The sequence below is a fragment of the Nansenia antarctica genome, assembly GCF_963989245.1.
Source record: "Nansenia antarctica genome assembly, chromosome: 1".
Lineage (NCBI taxonomy): Eukaryota > Metazoa > Chordata > Actinopteri > Argentiniformes > Microstomatidae > Nansenia > Nansenia antarctica.
Genome location: NC_137674.1, coordinates 55,207,702 through 55,230,976, shown reverse-complemented (window position 1 = coordinate 55,230,976; position 23,275 = coordinate 55,207,702). Strand labels below are relative to the sequence as shown.

General features: G+C 44.1%; 1 protein-coding gene across 1 annotated transcript in view; it reads left to right on the top strand.

Moving 5' to 3' along the window:
- The window catches only part of ppp4r4 (protein phosphatase 4, regulatory subunit 4), a gene marked incomplete at both ends in the record, with an annotated part of 109,405 nt that overhangs the window by 58,494 nt on the left and 27,636 nt on the right, over positions 1–23,275 (top strand). Inside the window, 6 exons of the mRNA XM_080536641.1 lie at positions 2,603–2,725; positions 3,572–3,735; positions 15,157–15,276; positions 15,681–15,758; positions 17,015–17,098; positions 20,606–20,788. Coding sequence (XP_080392767.1) covers positions 2,603–2,725; positions 3,572–3,735; positions 15,157–15,276; positions 15,681–15,758; positions 17,015–17,098; positions 20,606–20,788 — 752 coding nt within the window. The remainder of the gene's footprint in view (positions 1–2,602; positions 2,726–3,571; positions 3,736–15,156; positions 15,277–15,680; positions 15,759–17,014; positions 17,099–20,605; positions 20,789–23,275) is intronic.

The following is a 23,275-nucleotide window of genomic DNA, read 5'->3' as shown; positions in this document are numbered from 1 at the left end:
GTTCATTGATAAAATGACATAAGGGATGAAAAGGGAAGATGGCAGTTTTAGAAGGGGGATGATGAAGCGTGCTGGACTGAGGAACAGCATAGGCGCACAGCACATCGCCATAATAGCGATTTTTTTTTGTTATGCTTGTTGTAAATAAAAGTTCTATGATGCATTGAAACGACATTAAACTAAAATAATAAGATGGTTATCATAATTATTTTATTTTTTTACAGAAACAGTAAGTGACAGAGAGAGCGAAATCTGTTCGGTATTGAAAGATGGCGGTTAGCGATGAACATGGGATGACGATTTCCATTGACCAATCAACTGTCTGCAGTGTCGCACGTCACACACAGCCTGGCAAAAAAGTACCTACTAAAAACGGCACGGGTACTATGGCCTGGTACGACTCGGTTGGCAGTGGAGAAAGGAAAAAGAACCGGGTCGGCCCGGTAGTGGAAAAGCGCCAATAGATACCCAAGTTGCTGATTGGGCCAAATGGGGAACTACTGATTTTATTGTTTGTGTGGAAGGAATGAGCAAATTGTTGACAGTCAGACTAATTACTTTATTATTTCACCTGCTGCCTACAGCCTTCAGCACTTCATTGCTTCAGGGCGGCTGATATCTGCTTGTGAATACTGCTCTGTGCAAGTTCTAGTTAGAAAAGGACACAGACACACACATTGTCATAGAGAAACTCTAACTTGGGAAATAGTTCTTGTTTACAGCACTCCTGTTGTTATGTAAATACTACACTTGGCATGATAGTTGACACACTTGCTTTGACTTAGGCATCAGTGGTAATGGCCACAGTCAGGTATCTCTTAATGAGGTCTTGACATGCGTGCCAGACATTCAGTGGCACAGGCTAAAATTAATTCAGTCATCAAATTGAGCCATCCCTGCTCCCTAGAGGACTGACCACTGCAGATCTTAAGGGACTGGACAGATGTATGCCGTCTGTCGACGGACCCACCTTCACATGATTGCTTTTACTTGTAGGCCCACACTCTAGAGCAGGGGTCGGCAATAGGCGGCCCGTGGGCCATTGCTGGCCCGTCACCAATAATATTTGGCCCAGCAGATTATTTTGAGAATCCACTTCTTTTTTTTTTTACAATATCGGACCGACAGTCCCACACCGCGCCTATAATGTCCGAATAGAGAATCTACCACCACCTGAATAATGCTTATTGTACTTTTATCCATGTTGAGAGTGAATGACACAGGGACAGACAATCAGGCAGCGGGGTGCACCGAAGCGCACTGACGCTGAACCCCTCAGAGTGAATCATAAGTAGGTGGACAAGGCGTGGTGCTGAAATAGCCGACATGCGGTGTGGTTTAAAAAAAATAACATCAGCTCATTAAATCATTCAAACGTAATGTTTACGTATGTGACTGCAACACACATATGAACAGTAACAAAGCAAATTCTGTTTAATTTTCTGAAAAACATTGACAACAAAATCGCCGCAAAAGTGGTGGTAGGCCTATGCTCCTGAAACGACAGAGCAAACGCGCTACTAGGGATAATAAGTACAATGAGCCATAAGCCATTCATTCAAAATATACAAAATACAATTAGGTTATTAAATACAATAACGACAGGCTTGGTACTCACTTAATGTGAAAAGTGGCATCTCGGATCCCATCGGTCACTATTTGCTTGATATCTGGTGATATTGACGTCACTTTAATCCGCAGGCAGTTTTTTTTTATTTTTATGCATCTATCGATTCCTCTCGTGCGTCTTTATCACATTCATTGAGGAAAAGGACGACTCGCATGTACAGAAAGGGAACATTGTGAGCACGGAAGATGTGAGTCTCACAACGGCTTTGCATTGATGAAACCAGGTAGGATGAACGTATAGCTCGCTGTCCATTCCTCTTTAAATGCCCTGTTTTCACCGTCAACTTTCCTCTTTATACCTTTGGAGAGTGACATTATGTATCTCTTGCTAGTTAGCAGGTTAAATGTTTAGCTAACTTCACCCGACACGCAAACAACCAATCCAATAATAAATAATGTGACCTTGTCTGGAGGAGGGGGGAATCATTCAGAATAAAAGTATGTTAAATAATTATTAGAATAAGTTAGGCTGCGATACATCGTCAGTCCACACATTTATTATTCAAAACTATGGAAAAGGGTGAAACTACGTTTCAACGTTGTTGAGAATCACAACACAAACTCACTAGTCAAGCCAAAATACTGCAACGAAATGGATTGGACTGCTACCTAGTTAATTATAACACTACTTTACATTGTTAGCAGGCTCACAAAACAAGCTGTGTTAGTTGACTAGCGATGTGTACATTTCTCGAAAGAAAAGTCAAAGCATTAGAACGTGTCACATTTTTTAACAATCAATTACTTAAATTATCCTTTGATTATGTTCGGGCCCGCCATCTAGTGGCTAATTTTTTTGGGGGCCCGAGGCCAAACCTAATTGCCGACCCCTGCTCTAGAGTCTAGAGCAAGCAGTCAAGGGCAGAATCAAGCAGTGCATACGGGACAATAAATTATTTTGCTGTCGAAGAGATGCATATTTCATTGGATGCAGACTTTGTCAAAACTGTCTCACCTCTCTTCTCACTTTCAGATGACAGGACACGTGTTATATTTCCGCTTGTCAAGACATTCTGTGAAAAGTGCTTCAAAGCTGACGAGGCGGTTCTGGCGTCTCTGTCGTTCCAGTACGGGAAGCTCTGTCATGGACTCTCAGGTTGGTTTTCAACTGTTCTTTGTTGCACAGTTTTCAACTGTTCATTGTTGCACTCAAAGTAAGAGATACTATTATTTCTGAAAAAAAGAACTCCTGAACTTAATGATTCACTCCGTATTATTCTATCTCGATCTGCCATTTTGGAGGTCTATTGTGAGTGGTCTTGTCTCTATCCAATTAGTATCAAAGCCTTTGATGTAATCTGAAGCACCGCAATACACACTTGAGACAACCGTTCTGAAAGGACACTGATTGGCACAAATGCATTTCCATTCTGAGAGGCCTCAGGGATAAAAGCCAACTTGAATCTGCTGAGAATAACAGGACCCAGTCTCCAAATGGTTAGGGTCTGGGGGATCGTTTCAGCAGACCAAGTTACGGGGTGGCGGAGGCAGAAACCACCTGAATTGTAACCCGAATGTTGCTGCTTTGATTCACGTTGGGGACATTATTTGTTATGCTTTTCCCTGACAACTAACCCTAACCAATCAAAATGAAGGCCTAAACTTTAACTTAGGTTAATGCCTAATCCTGCCCCCCAGAACACAACGTAACTCTTACGCAACATATTTTGTTTTTGACATATCTGATGGTCAAACGCTGGTATTACGATCCCCCAGAGAACGTATTTCCTGATCTACGATCCCCCAGAACATAATACTTTTGAGACTGTATTTAAATAACAACAGTGGGTGCAGCGATTCAAGGATGGGTCGCCAGACAAACCCCAAAGTGCTTTACTAAATGAAAAGCAGAAGACACTAACAGGTTAAAAGGCTAGGCAAATAGACAACTAGTTTGACACTTAACTGAAAACAATACGGATTCAATTTGGTTTCTCTGCAGCATCTTTCACAGAGGAGCAGCACCTGTGGTTCCTGGAGTTCTACAAGAAGCTGTGTGTGCTGGGCCTGCAGCACGAGAACGGCCACTCGGAGAGCCAGGCCTACCCGTTGGAGCTTGAGAGCAAGTACGCGCTGGTGCGCCGCAACTGCGCCTACAATTTCCCTGTAAGTGACAGGACCCTGCAAGCCTGCACACAAACACATAAAGGGATATATATATATACTGTGACAAACATATACACAGATATAAACTGAATAAGATTATTGTAAAGGTCTTTAGGCACAGAGGGAGGTCGACACAGAGGAACGGTGTACTCAATTGGTTTTTTATTGTCCTGACAGATTCAGCCCCGCCACTGACGGGCTGAAGAGGTTCCTAAATAATAAGTCACTTAAAATAACAAGCACTACGTGCGCTCCTCCGCGCCCGTGACTCCTGGCTGCTCCCCCTTTCGGGCTGATCACAGCTCTCGTTGATGCTTGCTTTAGCGCTCTTGGAGATGCTTGCTTTAGCACTCTCTCTCTTTCTCTCTCTCTTCCTCTCTCAGTGGCCGCGTGTCTCTGCCTCCTCCTACTACCGGGGGAACAAACACACACAGGTTAAATAAACCAGTAGGATAACAAGTCTGATCACTGACACCTGTCCGTAATCAGACCGTCATCCCCCTCCACCAACAGTCTGGCTCCCTCTACAGGCCAGAACGCACCATGCTCCCCACACACCCCCACCGCCAGATCGAGGCCGGGGGCACAACCGGCCGATAGCCTACTCCCCCCCCCCTGCACGGGAGAGGAAGTCGGCCACGACCATCTGCGCCCCTGGTCTATGGACCACCTGGAAGTTGAAGGGTTGCAACGCGAGGTACCACCGAGTGATCCTCGCGTTGGTATCCTTCATGCGGTGGAGCCACTGTAGGGGAGTATGGTCGGAGTAGAGGGTGAACGAGCGCCCCAGCAGGTAGTACCGAATGGCCAGACACTCCTTCTCCACCGTGCTGTACCTGCCCTCCCGCTCCGACAACTTACAGCTCAGGTACAGCGCCGGGCGGTCAGCCCCCTCCACCTGCTGGGTCAGCACCGCCCCCAGCCCTCTATCCGACGCGTCTGTCTGCAGAGAAAAAGGAATATTAAAATTAGGAGCATACAAGATGGTCTCTCCACAGAGGGCGTTCTTAATCCCATTGAACGCCACTTGGCACCGCTCAGTCCATTGGACCGGATCTGGGGCTCCCTTCCGGGTGAGGTCGGTAAGGGGGCTGGCCAGCTCCGTAAAACCCGGCACAAACTGCCGGTAGTAGCTGGCCAGTCCCAGGAACCGCCTCACGTCCTTCTGGGTCCTGGGCCGCGGGGCGGCGAGGATCACGTGGTTTTATCCACCTGCGGCCGCACCTCCCCGCCACCCAGGATGAACCCCAGATACCGGATCTCCCCCCGCCCGATCACGCACTTCGCCGGGTTAGCCGTCAGCCCCGCCTGCCTCAGCGACTGTAGCACTGCGGCCACTCTCTGCATATGCTGCGGCCAGGTGTCCGCATAGATGACAATGTCATCTAAGTATACCACAGCATACGCAGAGTGCGGCCGCAGAATACGGTCCCTCAGCCGCTGAAACGTGGCCGGGGCCCCAAACAACCCGAACGGAAGCGCAGTGAACTGGAATAAACCCAGCGGGGTAGAGAATGCAGTTTTTTCCCGGGATACCGGCGATAATGGTATCTGCCAGTATCCCTTTGTGCAATCCAATGTGGTGTAATACTTAGCCGTGCCAAGCCGGTCCAGGAGCTCGTCGATCTGTGGCATAGGGTAGGCATCGAACTTTGACACAGAATTCACCCGTCTATAGTCCACACAGAAATGTACAGACACATCGCGCTTTGTCACCAGCACGATGGGGCTGCACCAGTCGCTGTGCGACTCCTTGACCACGCCCAGTCTTAGCATAGAGTCTAATTCCCGGCTCACCACGTCTCGTTTGTGAGCCGGCAGCCTGTATGGCCGCATATGTACCGTAACACCCGGTTGCGTATCTATATGATGATCTATGAGGCGAGTACAACCGGGTATAGGGGAGAACACATCCGTGAAGCTATGTTGCAATTTATCAACGTCCGGCCGCTGACTCGCCTAAGCAGGTCGCGGCGCTAGTGCTAGTTTTTGGGACCTCCGGCCCGAACTCATCTCTCTCGGGAAGTAGCGTAACCAGGGAAACAGGAACCACGTCGTTCCATTTTTTTAGGAGATGAATATGGTATATCTGTGTGCTATCTCCTCTATCCGACCGCACTACCTCGTAGTCTACATCCCCAATTCGCCGTGTGACCGCGAACGGCCCTTGCCACTTGGCGAGTAATTTAGAGCCAATAAATAAACCAGTAGGATAAAGAGTCTGATCACTGACACCTGTCCGTAATCAGACCGTCATCCCCCTCCACCAACAGTCTGGCTCCCTCTACAGGCCAGAACGCGCCATGCTCCCCACAATTATCCCATGAGTTCAGATCCGAGAAATGTCCAGCTCTTTGTTCATGATCCATGGAACTGAATGTGCTCAATTGCACCATTTGTTGAAATGGCAATAATGGTATGTGCAGTATACTGTACATGTCCATGGACTGTGAGTCCATGTCCTTCCTGGAGATCTAGGGGTGTAACGGTACACAAAAATGTCAGTTCGGTACGTACTGCGGTTTTTAAGTCACACAGGGAATGTTTTCAGTACAGCAGGGTTTTTTCATTATTATTTAACAGTGGTTTACTGAACAAACCGTGGGTCTTCCTTTCTTAAATAAAAAAGTGTGTCAATACTGCTGCAACCTTCTGCACAATGTACTGAAAAGTAAATCAAAATAAATATTCTCTCAAATAAATAAAATATAATAAGATAAATATCCATTAAGGTGCAGCATTTAGAAAATTAACTGTATTTGAACTGTACTGTACTTGTATAATAAAATTACATTTGTGATATAGTGTGTAGTTACTGTTAAATAACTCGGTGGCCCTAGAGGTCCACCCATCAGTCATGAGAGCGATAGCAGGTGCCTTGGCTAAGTCGTGGACAACTGTAGTTTGTGCTTGCTACAACTGTACGAGAGGGAACTACGTAACGCGGCTCGATTACTTTCAACATGTGTTTAAAACCTGTGTTCTCTGAGTATGGTCCGCTGCTATAAAAACACCTATTTGCGTTTGTTATTGCTTTGGCCCGGTCTGAATTGTTAGCTAGAGGATGCTTAAATGCCATGGGGAGCTGGGTTTGCGCTTCACAGTTTTTTTCTTGTACATACTTGTGATGTTCACATTCGGTTGATGCCTTCTGAAATGAGTAAGCAAGTTTGAAGTACAGCCAGCCGCATACCTGATCGCAGTTGAACAATGCCGGCATATAGCTTTTGTCCGATACACATGTCTTTGTCCATCATCATTGTATATAACTGAGAAACCGTAATGTAAGACTTAAGGGATGCTGGAGGAACTTCAATCTCTCTGTGGAGTGTGTGCGCATGCATACTGGCTGAGATTACTTCAACACACAAAAAAGTTCTGCACGTGCAGTGGGTAATAGAACGCTGCATTCGTTTGGTACACACGTGTACTGAACTGAAGGAAAGAAAATCTTCGGTATGAATATGTGTACCGTTACACTCCTAATAAACACCTACAACTAAACAGACACACACACACACACACACCATTACTCACTCAAACTATCCCCAATGATGGCCTAAGGAAAGGCATTTTCATCCTTCTTGCTTTGTGAATTCATGTTGTTATCTGTTGCCCCAGATGAACTGCCCTTCAAGCCTCTTAGCATATGTCTGTACGTCTGTATGTGTATGTGTGTGTGTGTGTGTGTGTGTGTGTGTGTGTGTGTGTGTTGTTAGCGCTCTGCAGCAGGGCCTGGCCAGCTCGCCATCATAAAATATACTATAAATTCTTTATTGTATCATAGGGTGCTTGAGGAAAATGTGAGACCATCTGTCTAAAAATTTAAGCTGATGTGGATGTGGACCATGCAACATCACAATGACCCAAAACATTTCAGTAAATCTACCAAGGAATGGAAAGGGAATGGAGAAATGGAGTTCTGGAATGGGCAAGTCAAACTAAAAATCTACTTTTTAGATGCTATGGGGTAATTTGAAACAGGCTGTACATGCAAGACACCCCTAAAACATCACACAGATGAAATAATTCTACATGGAGGAGTGGGGAAAAATGTTCTCCCAGTCGATGTCAGAGTAGATAGTAGTAGATAGAATATAGTCAGAATCAGAAGTGCTTTTATTACATCAAATTAGGCAGTTCAATTAGGCATTGGCATTGCAGTAGAAATACAAAATCAGAAAATAGAAGTAGAAATACAAAAGGTAGAAATACAAGATCAATAATAGAATAAGCAGGATATAAACAATAATCAATAAAGAATAAGTGGGATATGGACAACAATCAACAATAGCTGTATATACAATAGCGTCACAGCATCAATAACAGAATAGGTGATAGCAGCAGAATGCGAGTCAGCATATCAACATTCTTAATGTAAACAAAATACTTGTGCAAAAAAGGGTGTGCAGGTTGCAGTGCGATGTGGCACACTGTCATACAGCGTGCAATATGGTGCAAGTGGAGTACCTAGAGTTTAGGTAGATAGTGACCAAGTAGTCAGGTAGTCATAATGTATTGTTAGTGCAGTGCCTCGCTTTGGAATAAGGCGTCTGCTAAATGCCAAAAATGTAAAAATGTAAATGTAATGCAGTGGGGGATTGCCTTGTGCCAGTGTGTTTTTCTAGGAGTCTGATTGCTTGTGGGAAATAGCTATTCGACATCCTCTGGGTTTTTGTCCCGAGGCTACGGTACCGTTTCCCCGACGGCTGTAGTTCGAACAATTTCCTGTTTGGGTGACCGGGGTCCTTGATAATCCTTAGGGCCTTGCTGACACACCGATCACTGTAGATGTTCTGGATGGGGGGTAACACACAGCCACTGATCTTTTAGGCTGTCCGCACTACCCTCAGCAGCGCTTTGCCGCTTTGGGCAGTGCAGTTCCCGTACCAGGCAGTGATGCAGCCTGTCAGGATGAGAGAGTTGTTCCTCTGAAGAAGGCTCCCAGTATCTTGGGCCCTACACCAAACTTTCTCAGCCTCCTGAGATGGAAGAGGCGGCGTTGCGCTTTTTTCACCACTTGGTTGGTGTGTTCATCCCAGGTGAGGTTGTTGGTGATGTGAACCCCCAGGAACTTGATGCTGTTAACCCTCTCTACAGCAGACCCGTTGATGGTGATGGGGTCTTGTGCCCGCCTCTTTCTCCTGAAGTCCACCACCAGCTCTTTGGTCTTGTCGGCGTTGAGAGCGAGGTTATTGGCCTGGCTCTACTGGACCAGACAGTCAACCTCGTTTCTGTAAGCCATCAGTAATCAGGCCAATCACTGTTGTGTCGTCTGCGAACTTGATTACCATGTTGTAGCTGTGAGTGGCCACGCAATCGTGGGTGTACAAGGAATAGAGGAGAGGGCTCAGAACACAGCCCTGTAGGTAGGGGATTATTGTGTTGAATGCCGAGCTGTGGTCTACAAACAGCATCCTCACGTACGTGTTCCTCTTATCAAGGTGTGTGAGAACTGTGTGTAATGCTGTGGCAATTGCGTCATCTGTCGATCTGTTGCTTCGATAGGCAAATTGGTGGGGGTCTAGGAAGGGTGGTAGCTCCCTGCAGATCAGGATCTTGATGATCTTCTCAAAGCATTTGCATACTATGGAGGTGAGAGCAACAGGGCGCCAGTCGTTAAGGCATGTCACCTTACCCTTCTTCGGTACCGGGATGATGACAGATGACTTGAAGCAGGAGGGCACTATGCCCATGGAGAGTGAGAGGTTGAATATGATGGTAAAGATACCAGCCAGTTGTTCAGCACCCACTTTAAACACCCGGCCAGGGATCCCATCTGGTCCAGAAGCTTTGTGTATATTTATGCACTTGAAAACTGCTAGCACATCTTCTACGGTGATAAAAGGGGTGCCTCTTGTGTCGTGTGTGCTGTGGGTTCACTCTAGAAGGTTAGTGTAGTCCTGTTCAAAGCGGGCATAGAAGCTGTTCAGCTCGTCTGGTAGAGAGTCAGAGGTATTGCCTGTGTCCCTGGCGCACTCTTTGATGTCGGAGATAGTGTGTAGCCCCTTCCACATGTTGTGTGGGTTATTGCTGCTTAGTTGTGTCTCTATGTCTTTGCTGTAATCCTTTTTGGCTGCTTTAATGACTTTGCGAAGGTCATAGCAGGCAGCTTTGATATATAATGGGTCGCCAGAATTAAATGCCGTTCTTCTCGCGGCAAGAGCTGACTGTACTTCGGTAGTAATCCATTGTTTTCGGTTTGGAAACACCTGGGGCCTCATTCATAAAAAAGTACTTGAACGTCATCTTTGACTTTCACGTAAGCACATTTTTCTAAACGGACATAAGCATTATTTATAAAACGGGCTGAGATGGTTTAAAGTTGAGTACGTGCTTCCTTCTATAAATACCAAACATACTTGGAATTGAACGCAGGTGAATGAGGTTTGTATTAACGCCCTGTGATAGAGGCTCAATTATAGCGGCTGAATGAAGCCAAGTGCTATAATATAATATAATACAGACAGACAATACTGACAATATTATATACTGTCTGTATTATATTATATTATAGCACTTGGCTTCATTCAGCCACTATTTGAGCCGCTATCACAGGGCGTTAATACTATATTATAGGGTAGGCGTGCGTCTGGAAGCGGGAGAGGGCAGTAATACCACGTTCATTGATAAAATGACATAAGGGATGGAAAGGGGGGATGCAGGTTTTGGAAGGGGGATGATTTGGACTGTTTTTATTTCAGGGGGGGTGCCATTCCCCCTCATCCCGACTCAACTCGAAATCCAGTTATCATTTAGCGCGTGGCCGGGCAAGGCATAGGCATGTTGAAGAGAGATAGACAGCTCCGGAGGGATATAAAGAAAGACTGAAATACAATCATAAACATTAGTTACCTTTAAATCTTGAATTTAACCCATTTTCTCGGCTGGTAACAACATCGTTAATTTTATTACGAGCCACTTAAACTTCGCATGAATTACAGTAGGCAACGTTTTTCCAGTGCGGCTCACATGCCTGTAATAACTCCGCATAACCAGTAGGTAATGTGCGTAAGCAAGTTGAATACTCAACGTCGAGCTACGATCGTTTCCACGATCAAATTGACTCACGTTGAAATTGTATAAATCACTACGTTGACGTGGTTTTCTACGTACGACACGGGTAAGATCAAAATTGATCTAAGCACGTTCTATGAATGAGGCCCCTGGACTGTTTTTGTTGGGACCCAATCCTCTATTGCCATCTCAATAAATCCCATCTTACCGGACGCGATATTGTTGACATCACAGCTATCCTCCGCAAAGTCCACCCGCGTCTCGAAGCAGCACTGGAGAGTGGCGTCTGATTCGTCTGACCAGCATCGGCTCGGTCTCATGACTGGTGAAGACAGCTTAAGCTTGTACTTGTAGACAAGGAGGATAGCAGAGTGGTCTGATTTGCCGAACGGTTGGCGGAGGAGGGGTTTGTAGGCATCCCGGAACTGCGTGTAGCAATGGTCCAGGCAGTTTTCTCCCCTGGTGTTTACACTAATGTACTGGAAGAATTTGGGTAAAACTTTTCTCAACGATACTTGATTGAAGTCGCCTAGCACTTCAACAAGAACAGCCTCAGGGTGACTGTTCTCAATGTTACTAATAGTCCCATACAGATCTTTGAGCCCGATGTGCGAGTCGGCCTGGGGTGGGATGTAAACAGCGATACACACTACCAGTGTAAACTCCCTTGGTAGCCAACCCGGGCGACATAATATTGCAAGGTATTCAATGTCTGGGAGCAGAAGGATTTGATAGCATGTACATTACCTGGTTTGCACCAAATATTCTTAGTCATGAAACATACCCCTCCACCTTTGCTTTTCCCCGAAAGTTCCATTGTTCTATCCACGCGCTGTACAGGGAAACACACGGAAAACACAGCGTTATCCGGTGTAAGCCATGTCTCCATAAAGCAGATGATACGGCAGTCTCTTGTTTCCCACTGGAAGGAAATCCTCACCCTGAGATCATCTGTCTTGTTATCCAAGGATTGAACTTTGGCTAGTAGATACTAGAGTTTTGCCTTCTTGCCGCCTAGCTCTGACCAGCAGGCCGGCCCGCCGACCACGACGGCTCTTCTGCCGGCGCCTCTTTAGCTTTGGTGGGGGAGCCAACACTTGATCATCGGCGTCCCGTGCAAGCTGGGGTTCCCAGTGGAAAAACTCTGGGGCCTCATTCATATAACGTGCTTAGATCAAATTTTGATCTTACCCGTGTCGTACGTAGAAAACCACGTCAACGTAGTGATTTATACAATTTCAACGTGAGTCAATTTGATCGTGGAAACGATTGTAGCTCGACGTCGAGTATTCAACTTGCTTACGCACATTACCTACTGGTAAATGCAGAGTTATTACAGGCGTGTGAGCCGCACTGGAAAAACGTTGCCTACTGTAATTCATGCAAGTGGCTCGTAATAAAAGTAACGATGTTGTTATCAGCCGAGAAAATGAGTTTAATTCAAGATTGAAAGGGAATTAATGTTTATGATTGTATTTCAGTCTTTCTTTATATCCCTCCGGAGCTGTCTATCTCTCTTCAACATGCCTATACGCGCTCCAGAACGGACCTTGCCCGGCCACGCGCTAAATGATACTGGATTTCGAGTTGAGTCGGGATGAGGGGGAATGGCACCCCCCCCTGAAATAAAAACAGTCCAAATCATCCCCCGTCTAAAACTGCCATCCCCCCTTTCCATCCCTTATGTCATTGTATCAATGAACGTGGTATTACTGCCCTCTCCCGCTTCCAGACGCACGCATACCCTATAATATAGTATTAACGCCCTGTGATAGCGGCTCAAATAGTGGCTGAATGAAGCCAATACTGTCTGTATTATATTATATTATAGCACTTGGCTTCATTCAGCCGCTATTTGAGCCGCTATCACAGGGCGTTAATACAAACCTCATTCACCTGCGTTCATTTCCAAGTATGTTTGGTATTTATAGAAGGAAGCACGTACGCAACTTTAAATCATCTCAGCTCGTTTTATAAATAATGCTTACGACGGTTTAGAAAAATGTGCTTACGTCAAAGTCAAAGATGACGTTCAAGTACTTTTTTATGAATGAGGCCCCTGGTCTATCGTGAGTGATGTCTGAGTCTTTGATGTTCAGGGGCCTCATTCATAAAGAAATACTTGAACGTCATCTTTGACTTTCACGTAAGCACATTTTTCTAAACGGACGTGAGCATTATTTATAAAACGGGCTGAGATGGTTTAAAGTTGCGTACGTGCTTCCTTCTATAAATACCAAACATACTTGGAATTGAACGCAGGTGAATGAGGTTTGTATTAACGCCCTGTGATAGAGGCTCAATTATAGCGGCTGAATGAAGCCAAGTGCTATAATATAATATAATACAGACAGACAATACTGACAATATTATATACTGTCTGTATTATATTATATTATAGCACTTGGCTTCATTCAGCCGCTATTTGAGCCGCTATCACAGGGCGTTAATACTATATTATAGGGTAGGCGTGCGTCTGGAAGGGGAGAGGGCAGTAATACCACGTTCATTGATAAAATGACATAAGGGGCCTCATTCATAAAGAAGTACTTGAACGTCATCTTTGACTTTCACGTAAGCACAGTTTTCTAAACGGACGTAAGCATTATTTATAAAACGGGCTGAGATGGTTTAAAGTTGCGTACGTGCTTCCTTCTATAAATACCAACGCAGGTAAAAATGAACGCAGGTGAATGAGGTTTGTATTAACACCCTGTGATAGAGGCTGAATTATAGCGGCTGAATTAAGACAAGTGCTATAATATAGGGTAGGCGTTCGTCTGGAAGTGGGAGAGGGCAGAGAAGGGTGGCTTCTCTGTAAGTTGCATTTGTAACGTTTGATCATGACAACTAACCAGGCACACAGGCACATGCTTATACTCTACTCAAGTTGTAAAAGAAAATCAGGGGAGGTGGTGGATTTTATAAGAGGACAATTTTAGCATCCCCTCGCCAGTGACTTCAGTGTCAGTAACTGTCATTGCATGTGTGCGTGCCCCCTCGCACCTTGAAATAGCAGTAATACCACGTTCATTGATAAAATGACATTAAGTATGGAAAGAGCTCCGGAGGGATATAAAGGAAGACTGAAATACAATCAGAAACATCAGTTCCTTTTAAATCTTGAATTAAACTCATTTTCTCGGCTGATAACAACGTCGTTAATTTTATTACGAGCCACTTGCATGAATTACACTAGGCAGTGCGGCTCACATGCCTGTAATAACTCCGCATAACCAGTAGGTAATGTGCGTAAGCAAGTTGAATACTCGACGTCGAGCTACGATCGTTTCCACGATCAAATTGACTCACGTTGAAATTGTATAAATCACTACGTTGACGTGGTTTTCTACGTGCGACACGGGTAAGATCAACATTTGATCTAAGCACCCGTTATGAATGAGGCCCAAGGGATGGAAAGGGGGGATGGCAGTTTTAGACGGGGGATGATTTGGACTGTTTTTATTTCAGGGGGGATGCCATTCCCCCTCATCCCGACTCAACTCGAAATCCAGTATCATTTAGCGCGTGGCCGGGCAAGGCATAGGCATGTTGAAGAGAGATAGACAGCTCCGGAGGGATATAAAGAAAGACTGAAATACAATCATAAACATTAGTTCCCTTTCAATCTTGAATTAAACTCATTTTCTCGGCTGATAACAACATCGTTAATTTTATTACGAGCCACTTGCATGAATTACAGTAGGCAACGTTTTTCCAGTGCAGCTCACATGCCTGTAATAACTCCGCATAACCAGTAGGTAATGTACGTAAGCAAGTTGAATACTCGACGTCGAGCTACGATCGTTTCCACGATCAAATTGACTCACGTTGAAATGTTATAAATCACTACGTTGACGTGGTTTTCTACGTACGACACGGGTAAGATCAACATTTGATCTAAGCACCCGTTATGAATGAGGCCCCAGAAGTGTCTAATTCAGCCAAAGGGGACACTACCAGCTATTAGGGCATAGGGTGTCCTAACTTGTAACTTTTTTTCCTCAGTACGAATTGGCATCTGTGTTCATTTTCTGTCAATTACATGATAACACAGTTACATTTTCATAGTTTTTTGTTCACCTTTATCTATAGATATTGTTTGGAAGAATGTCCATATTTCTTAAAACATAACTTAATATTTAATGGGGTGACCTAGCCTTTTCATATGACTGTAAAGTCTGCCTTGCAAACCAGCTCGCTGGAGGGAACTGTCTCAAAAGGTAACCTGGCCTATCAACATTTTCCCTCGAAGCTGTTAGGCATGTTATCAGTGTAATCATCTACTCTGCATAAGTAGAGGCTTGGCTATGAGGCTCTGTTAGGCAGGTTATCAGAGTAATCAATTTAAAGAAGGTATAAATGCACAATGAAATAAAAAATATGATATTACTTCCTCCCCAGGCCATGGTTCTGTTCGCTGACCCCAACCACTTCCTGACGGAGCTGTACCCCACCTTCTCCAGCCTGTGTCATGACCCTGAGATCACCGTGAGGCGTACGGTGGCCGAAGGCTTCCACGAGGTGAGGTGACATCTCTCGCACACTGGATTTATTCAGTGTTGAACCCTAACTGACGTACCCTGGGTAGGCCTACATATTGACAAACATCCACTTAAGTGGAATCAATATTTCTTTGAAATTACTAGATACAATTGTCAAGTGCATTTTAGAAATCCGCCACAAAAAATGAATTTTTGTGTGAAAATGGGTTTGAGCTCAAATCTTGTCATGTGGGATGTATTACCTTTGTCTCTTCTCCTCCCTTCTCTCCATCTAAGAAATGTGTGTATTTATGCTAAGTCATTTGTTTTGCAGATGAATCTCAGTTGTTATATACTGCAGTGCCATATGGTGTGGTTATCAAGAAACCTGGCCATGACCTTCAACTACCGCTCCTTCCATTCTTCCTCACTACTCTTTTTCAGGTTGTCAAGCTGTTGGGCCCCAATGTCCACTTTATTCACAAGGAACTGGTCACTGTACTGCAGGACGATTCACTTGAGGTGAGATGCTACAGACTGAAATAAGAACAATGAATAAAGATATGGGTTGCTTTTTAGAGAAATGTATAAATGCCTGCATTATTTAAACAAATAGCCTAAATAAGGTGTTCATTGAAATGAAGGCCTGAAATAAACATTGATACAATTTGACAGTTACAGTAGCACCATAAAAAAGGAGGAAAAAAAGATGGCCATTGAGACCATTTCTCAGAAGATCTGTCCCCATTGAGATGCAGCTATTAGAGTGACTGTAGTGGAGATATGGCTGCTCCCTGAGAGTCTTGCCTGTCCTGAGTTCATCTGGGCTCCTGTGGGGTGACATCAGCAAAGCCTGTCTTTTGAAGAGAATCAGTAGGATTAATGATGTAGAGGGGAACACTTTAATACGATGAGAGACTCTGTTTGTGTGTGCGTGCATGCGAGCGTGCGTGCGTTACATAATGAATGGACAGTAGGCCACTGTTTAAAATATGCATGTTGTCATCTCAGTGGTGGACTGCCTCAATGCCTGTACTGTGGTAAATAGTAGCTGTCAACGTGAAGTGCTGCCAAAAGCCACCACCAGGTGGAGGCAAGGGCTCTAAAATATGTTCGGAAAGAATCCTTGTGTGGTAGAAATGACTGACTGCTGTCACAAATGTTCCTTCCCTGTAGCAAAATTATCACAGAAATAAACATCAGAGAGAGAATAGTTTATAATTGCATAATCAGCTTGCTAGATAGATTAAGTTAGTACTTTTCATGCAAGGTTGAAGGATTTGGGGTTTCAATTGGTTTGTGACTAGAGAGAAAAATAGATAGGCTGGAGAGATGATTTGTCTTTTTCTCTCCCATGCTTCTACTCAATGGCTGTGACAGAGATTTCACCACCTAGCCCATTGGGTGGGGTGAAGCTGGGGAAATCATCGATGGGGATTTTTTTATAGCCTACCACACAACCACCCTGTTGTGGATAACTGCTCATGTTCAGTTTGTCAACATGATCCTAAATAATTTGTACCGGCCCTATTGGAATATTCAAAACTGAAACCACTGTCAATTTCAAGCTCATTGATGATTAATCTCTGACGTTTGGAATGACGCACACGGCCATATATTGCTGAAGCAAACCCATTATTAAACACTAAAGATCCCAGTGGTGATGACAATGTTGTTGTTTTTGGAGAAGGTACCACTGATACAAGGTGTTATGTTATCCCAGTTTGGCTTTATATTGGCACACATTGTTCTAAAAATCTGGGTTTCTTTCTGTGCAGGTATTAGATGCACTGCTGAATCATCTTCAAGAGACCCTAGAGCTTGCTACATCAAGAGGAGAGGGACCAGGACTTGAAAGCAAGGTAGCCCTATGCTCTAGTAGTACACTACAGTTTCTCAACCAGTGCCTCTGGAATGTTGCGATAGTTAGTGGACACAGAATAAGTGAGTTCTCAACTGCTAGTTTTGATATAAGCAACCTTACAAAAAGGAAGGATCAAAGCTTGTCTAAAGCTAGCCCCCACCTCCTGCTGGATGGTTTAGCATGGTGCAGCATTGTCTCCTAGCGGTCCCCAACATTTTTTGCGCCACGGACCGGTTTCATGTAAGACAATATTTTCACAGACCGGCCTTCAATGTGTGGGGGATAAATATGACGAAATAAAATTATACGACGGCATAAAAACAAATACAAAGTGCATAAAAAATACAACTCACCATTACGCTGAATTAGTGTGAGTCCTGAACTTGTATCTCTGCAACGAGCCGGTCTTTATAACTGCAGCCTCTCCTCGAAGTTCACGGCAAATGTCCTTAGCGGGAGGCAGGATCAACTCTTCACCAATAGCCTTGACAATGCGGTTAGGCACTAAGAATGATGCTCTCAGTGCAGTCACATTTGTTGATGTGGTGGCCATCAATAATTGCTTCTGTCCTTCTTGTTCACGTTCTTTTATTTCGAAAAACTCCAGGGGCTTGTCTTTTTTTTTAAGGCTTCATTGCCTAATTTGCTAGCCTGTCACCACATATTATGCAGAGCGGGGGAATCACCTGTAGCGATAAACCCGTATTTTAAGTAGGACTCCTGATATTGGCTGTGTTCGGAATAGCGTACTAGCATACTACTCATACTAGATATGACGTAGATTTTGAGTATGTAGTACGTTCGAACTGTACAGTATGCGAGATTTGAGTATGCGAGAAATTTAGTAGGCGAGCAATTATTTCTGGTAAAATTGAAGTCGGTTATGATGGACACTAGCTCGGCTCCTATTTCCCAAAATGCATTTCGCGTCCAGGGTTGCAGAGTTGCGTCCAGGGTTGCCAGATGGGGCGGGTTACCGCCGAATGGGCTACTTGATTTTGAGGTTATAGAAAGTTTAGGCTGTAAATTGTCAATCCCATCTGGCAACCCTGTGCGCTTTCAGCCTCGTCAAACTGCGTCATACAAACTTGTCATACAGCTTTTGTTTACATTGTCCGATAGCCTGGGGACCTAAAGCTTGCAATAAACATCGTTTTTTGCACATATTTGAGTGTGCAGATGCTGCTTTTTTGCACTCTATTTGATACTCTTCAGCTGCAGCACCCCAGCTAAGTCTGATCACGGATGAGCGGCGGTATTTTCACTATACTGGGAATTAACATGTATTAACAATAATTAACATTAACATGGTGAAATGCATTCTTAGACATGACTACATCATCATGATTACAAATATGCCACTTGAAATGCATGAAATCCAAGTTTATTTGTGTCTTACATACATGTTCACCTAGTATTTGACTGTTTGTAGCCCAATCACGAATGATCCCAGTATTGTCGCTTCAGACGGACAAGTTGGTTGTAGTGCTTGCCCACGATATGTTATTGCTCATATATATTTATTTTAATCATGTTATTTTACCAACTGTTAAGACAACAATATAGTAAGCTAGTAAGCTAGTAGCAGTATGCCGAGCAGTGTCGACATCGATGGGGGTGGGATGCTCCGATCTGGATTTTTGGGGCCGATACCGATCACCGATATTTTTCCTCAAGATCAACCGATACCGATTTTTTTTTAAATACATAACTGTAGGCCTACTGACTGGATAGCCTACATATTTTTTGCTTTTTAGACAAAAGTTTTGATCCATTAGGCACCAAGCAAACGCAGACCCATTTTTATGGCATAGTAAAAGTCTGGCCTATCACCCAGTTAGGGCCTGAAGCCCAAGTCAGTGATATGGCTGTATAAAAGACATCATAAACGTGGCCTTCATGGTTTACATACTGTTACATCCTCCTATGTTTTCTGTTCAGTTATCTGTCTTCCCCAGGAAAAAGGGAAAAAAAAAATAAATAAATCGGTTTTTGCGATCGGCCATTTTTGCCGATCACTGATCGAGTCATTTGGAGTGAAATCGGCCGATTTAAATCGGTGGCCGATAAATCGGAGCATCCCTAGAATCGACTCCATTCAAAGTGATTTACGATCCCGCCCCTCTCCCCTGTCCGGACACATTTGAATTTTCACCGTAAGCCCCGGTAAAGCGACGTTATTAACCCGCAAAGAGTGTGCCCCGGGCACCGTATTTGTCCGTGAATAACACCGGCTAGGAAGGTGGTAAAAACACAATACTACTTAACTCCACCATCGCTATACGGTCATTTTGAGCCATCAACCAACCCACTGGCACCCCGGGAAGTTATGTTTCGAACCCCGAGAGCATGCATAAATGTCTATCCGGAAAGAGTGCACTCTCCTCGGCCGCTGCACGCGCCTCTCCTCGGTAACGCGGAGGAACGAAAAGCTTACAGCACCAACCCTGCTTAGCTTCCAAGGTCGGACGAGATCGGGCGTATTCAGGCTAGTATGGCCGTGAGCAAGAGGACCATGACCCTAAGCATCCATATGCCTGTGCCTGGAGCACTCTTGTTCATGGAACTTTATTATATAAGCACTCTATTTGTGGGTAGACTATGCACAAGGTGTCCTGGATGAAGGGAGAAGTTAAAATCGCTCTGAGAGCGCCGGAGCGCACACTGGGTGCAACGTCATAAAGGGACCAGGTAATTTGATTGGACAAGAGGCATTCCATGAGTGCTAATCATATTTCCAGGGCGAATTTACGAACGCAGCTAGCGAACAGAAGACGCAAAAAATCGTCAGATCAGATATATAAACGGGTTATTTTGGTAAACTGGACACATTTTGGGAATATATGTGGTTACTTTCTCGCCTGAAAACATATTAAAACTTCATAAAATGACATGTTAACACTTGTAAAGCCAAAATTACATATTTTAGCTAATGGAGGTTTAAAATTGAGGTTTAAATTCGCCGCTCCCGGCGAAATGCATTCTGGGAGGCAGTATGCAGTATGCATAATGGTCGGCTGGTTTTCGGATACTTTTTATGAATTTAGTAGGCAGTATGCAGTATATACTCAATGAGTATGCTAGTATGCAGTATGCTAGTATACAATTCCGAACACAGCCTTATTGTCTTTTAAATGCAGCTTTCTTTTTCTTCTTCCTTATTCTTGTTTATGCCTCTTTTTCTTGTTTCTTCAATCTCTCTCTACCTCTCTCTCTTCTGTTCAAACTCTTGTCTTTCATGACATCTCTGGCATTGTCCCTGAGTCTTGCTCTCCAACTTTTTTTTAATGCAATCTGACTGTGCCCCCCTCCTTTTCTCTCTCTCCTTGCTCTTGTCTTCTCTTTCTACTCTTCCTCCATCCGTTATCTCTCTACTTTTTTTTTTATGTTTATGATGCCTAGTGCCTACACTGATTTCTCCTCCTCAATCTGTACTTATTTATTTTTTCTGGATATGCTTCCCGCCCCCCCCACCCACCCATTCGTTGGTATGTGGTGGTTTCAGCAGGTGAATGTTCAGGACCTGGTGTCCGCCCTGGCAACAGCAGAGCAGAAGGCGGCGTCCTCGCTGCGCTGGCGCATCCACGAGAAGCTCCTGCAGCGCTACTCCTGCCTGCCGCGCGTCATCTCCAGCGACCAGATCTACTTCCGTTTTCTGCAGAGGATGTTCGCCATCATCACCACCAATGTGAGAGAACAACACAGATGTGTCCAATGTGAAATTAACACACACAAACACACACACACACACACACACACACACACACACACACGCAGGTGACCAAAGTGAGAATAACACGGACATTGTGGACTGATAATAGGTGAATGTTCAGATGATAGGCGGCGGCCTAGATTTGTTCCTTCCCCGTTAAGTGAATAATTAATAGATTTGCTCAAGTAGACAATGAAGATAGATTTATTCCCATACAGCGCTGGACCAGCCTCTCAATACACGGCAAGCAACGGTGAGAGACTCGTCCCGAATGACATTTTGCAGTGGGCTTATATAGGCAAAAGTTGCTGCTCAAGCAGCCAGCTGTTTGTCATGCAAATCATTCCCAAAGACAGGGCTCCGTTGAGTCTAGGTAGGGTTGTTGACGAGAAGTCCCCATCTCCCAAAAGTGGCTGATTATCCTGACAACCCAGCTACCCGACCCTGGTCAGCTGACTGGCTGGTCCTGAATATACTGATCTATTGACCCCAGTACCCATATAAGTCTACCACCTGGCTGACCACCACAAGGCTCCACTGTCCTTAGATCCCAACTGGTCCCCATCTCTATATTTGGCTCAGGTCCAGTTACAGACAGATAGTTTGCAGCCTGTTTGCAATTTGTGATGATACAGCAAGAGAGGTTGGCTTCAACTTGCTGATAATCACCAATGATTAAAGTATTCAGGGTTTACCTCTACACAATGTCAAAATGCATCCTATCAGCCCACTCTTTTTTTTTCTTCTCTAATGGATAGTAACTTTAATTATTTCTCTTTCTTTCCCCATGGTTGAGATCCTGCATTCCTCCCCCGGAATCGTCTTTAAATGACTTTTCCCATGGACAAATGCAAGCTCCCAGTCATGTGGCCTGACAAAGTGAACAAACATCTCACTCCACAATTGACTTGGCATGAGTAAAAGGTCACTTTGCGGTTAAAACTACTCTGATGAATAATCACCTTCTTTGGATAAAAACCTTTTGTTGTTTAAAGGAGAAAATATCCAAATAGGTTTCTCATTACTATGTCTAACTACTCATTACAAATGAAGTAGGTATCATTTCCATCATTAATTCAAATCACATGTTTTTCCATAGTTTGTTACATAATTATACATTTTTAACAAATAGGGATATCGTCAATCAGTCTTGGTTCTTCGATATCCTAGGTCGATCTTCAACAGAGGGACCATCATGCTTTTCCGGTCGCAATGAGGCACTATCTGAGACGCTGGAACATTGTTGTCTTTCCGCCTTATCGTCCTCTTGTCTTGTTGCTGTGTTATTGAGAGACTCACAGTAGAAATTATTTCATTCACCCTCATGCTGCTTGCTCAAATGTTTTAACAGTGTTATTGAAACTCTAAATCCTTACCCCCTACTTTTCTCTCCCCTATTGTTCTATGTCCCCATTGTCTGATCTTAAAGGTTTACTCCTGTTGTGGTGAATACGTACAACAATTGTCAACAAACTGGCAAACTCCTGCAACTGAGTCTAGTGCGCTATTTGGTTTAACTCCCTGGATGTCACGACGCATGCGAACAAGATTAGTGTCAGAGTCTTCAGTTAAAGTAAAGTCTGTTTCGTTAGTTAACACCCAGAGCGTATACAGAACCGATAAAATTGTGGCCATCCATCTTATGCACAACGAGGCCAGGATCACACGGTTTCTCTCGGCACGCATCGTCTGTCCGGTATCTCTTGTCCTAGTTTCAATCTTAATTCACAACAACATCAAGAATAATTGTTAATAGCAGAGATAGTCATCATTATGGTACTGAAATCAGTAATCGTTTGTTATACTACGTGTTTTCCCCTTTTCTTGGGTCTCATCGTCAGAGTTGAGAGTGGGTTGGGCCCCCTGTGGTCCCCCCCATCTAGTGAGTTCTGCACTTGCCTGCTGAGACATTTTTAAATACAGGGATTGCACAATCGTTAAGTACAGGTAGACAGACATTTAGTTTCTCTCAAAATGGTTAACTCGTCCTTCATCAATGCTCCTAGAGGAAACAAAAGGATTTGTCATTTGAAGTTCATGCCATGGGTATTCAAACTAGGACGTGTGTTGTGAAAAACCGTGAACCGTCCCTTTAATATCCAAATCAGTTCTTCAATACTTAGTTTATTTACTGTCAATGTGCAATCTGAGTCAATTCCCATAAGCATACTTTTTAATGAGGTAGATAGGTTCTATTCTACCCGTATGTTAAAAATTCTGATCACAATCGTTACTGATGGCTTGAATACTTCCCCGTTGGTCTATGTACACTATAAGCTTATTTTGCATTAAGATTTAAATTGGCTGTGAACATTTAAATTTTCTATCCCTCTCTTATAATCAAATATTTCTCAGTCAATCACCCGTTGGTTTTAGTAGATTTATCAGAGACACTCTTGAGTCAGTGTGAATGGTTCTTTATCATAAATGTTGCATCAATGTGTAATGCTCGTGCATTCAGCT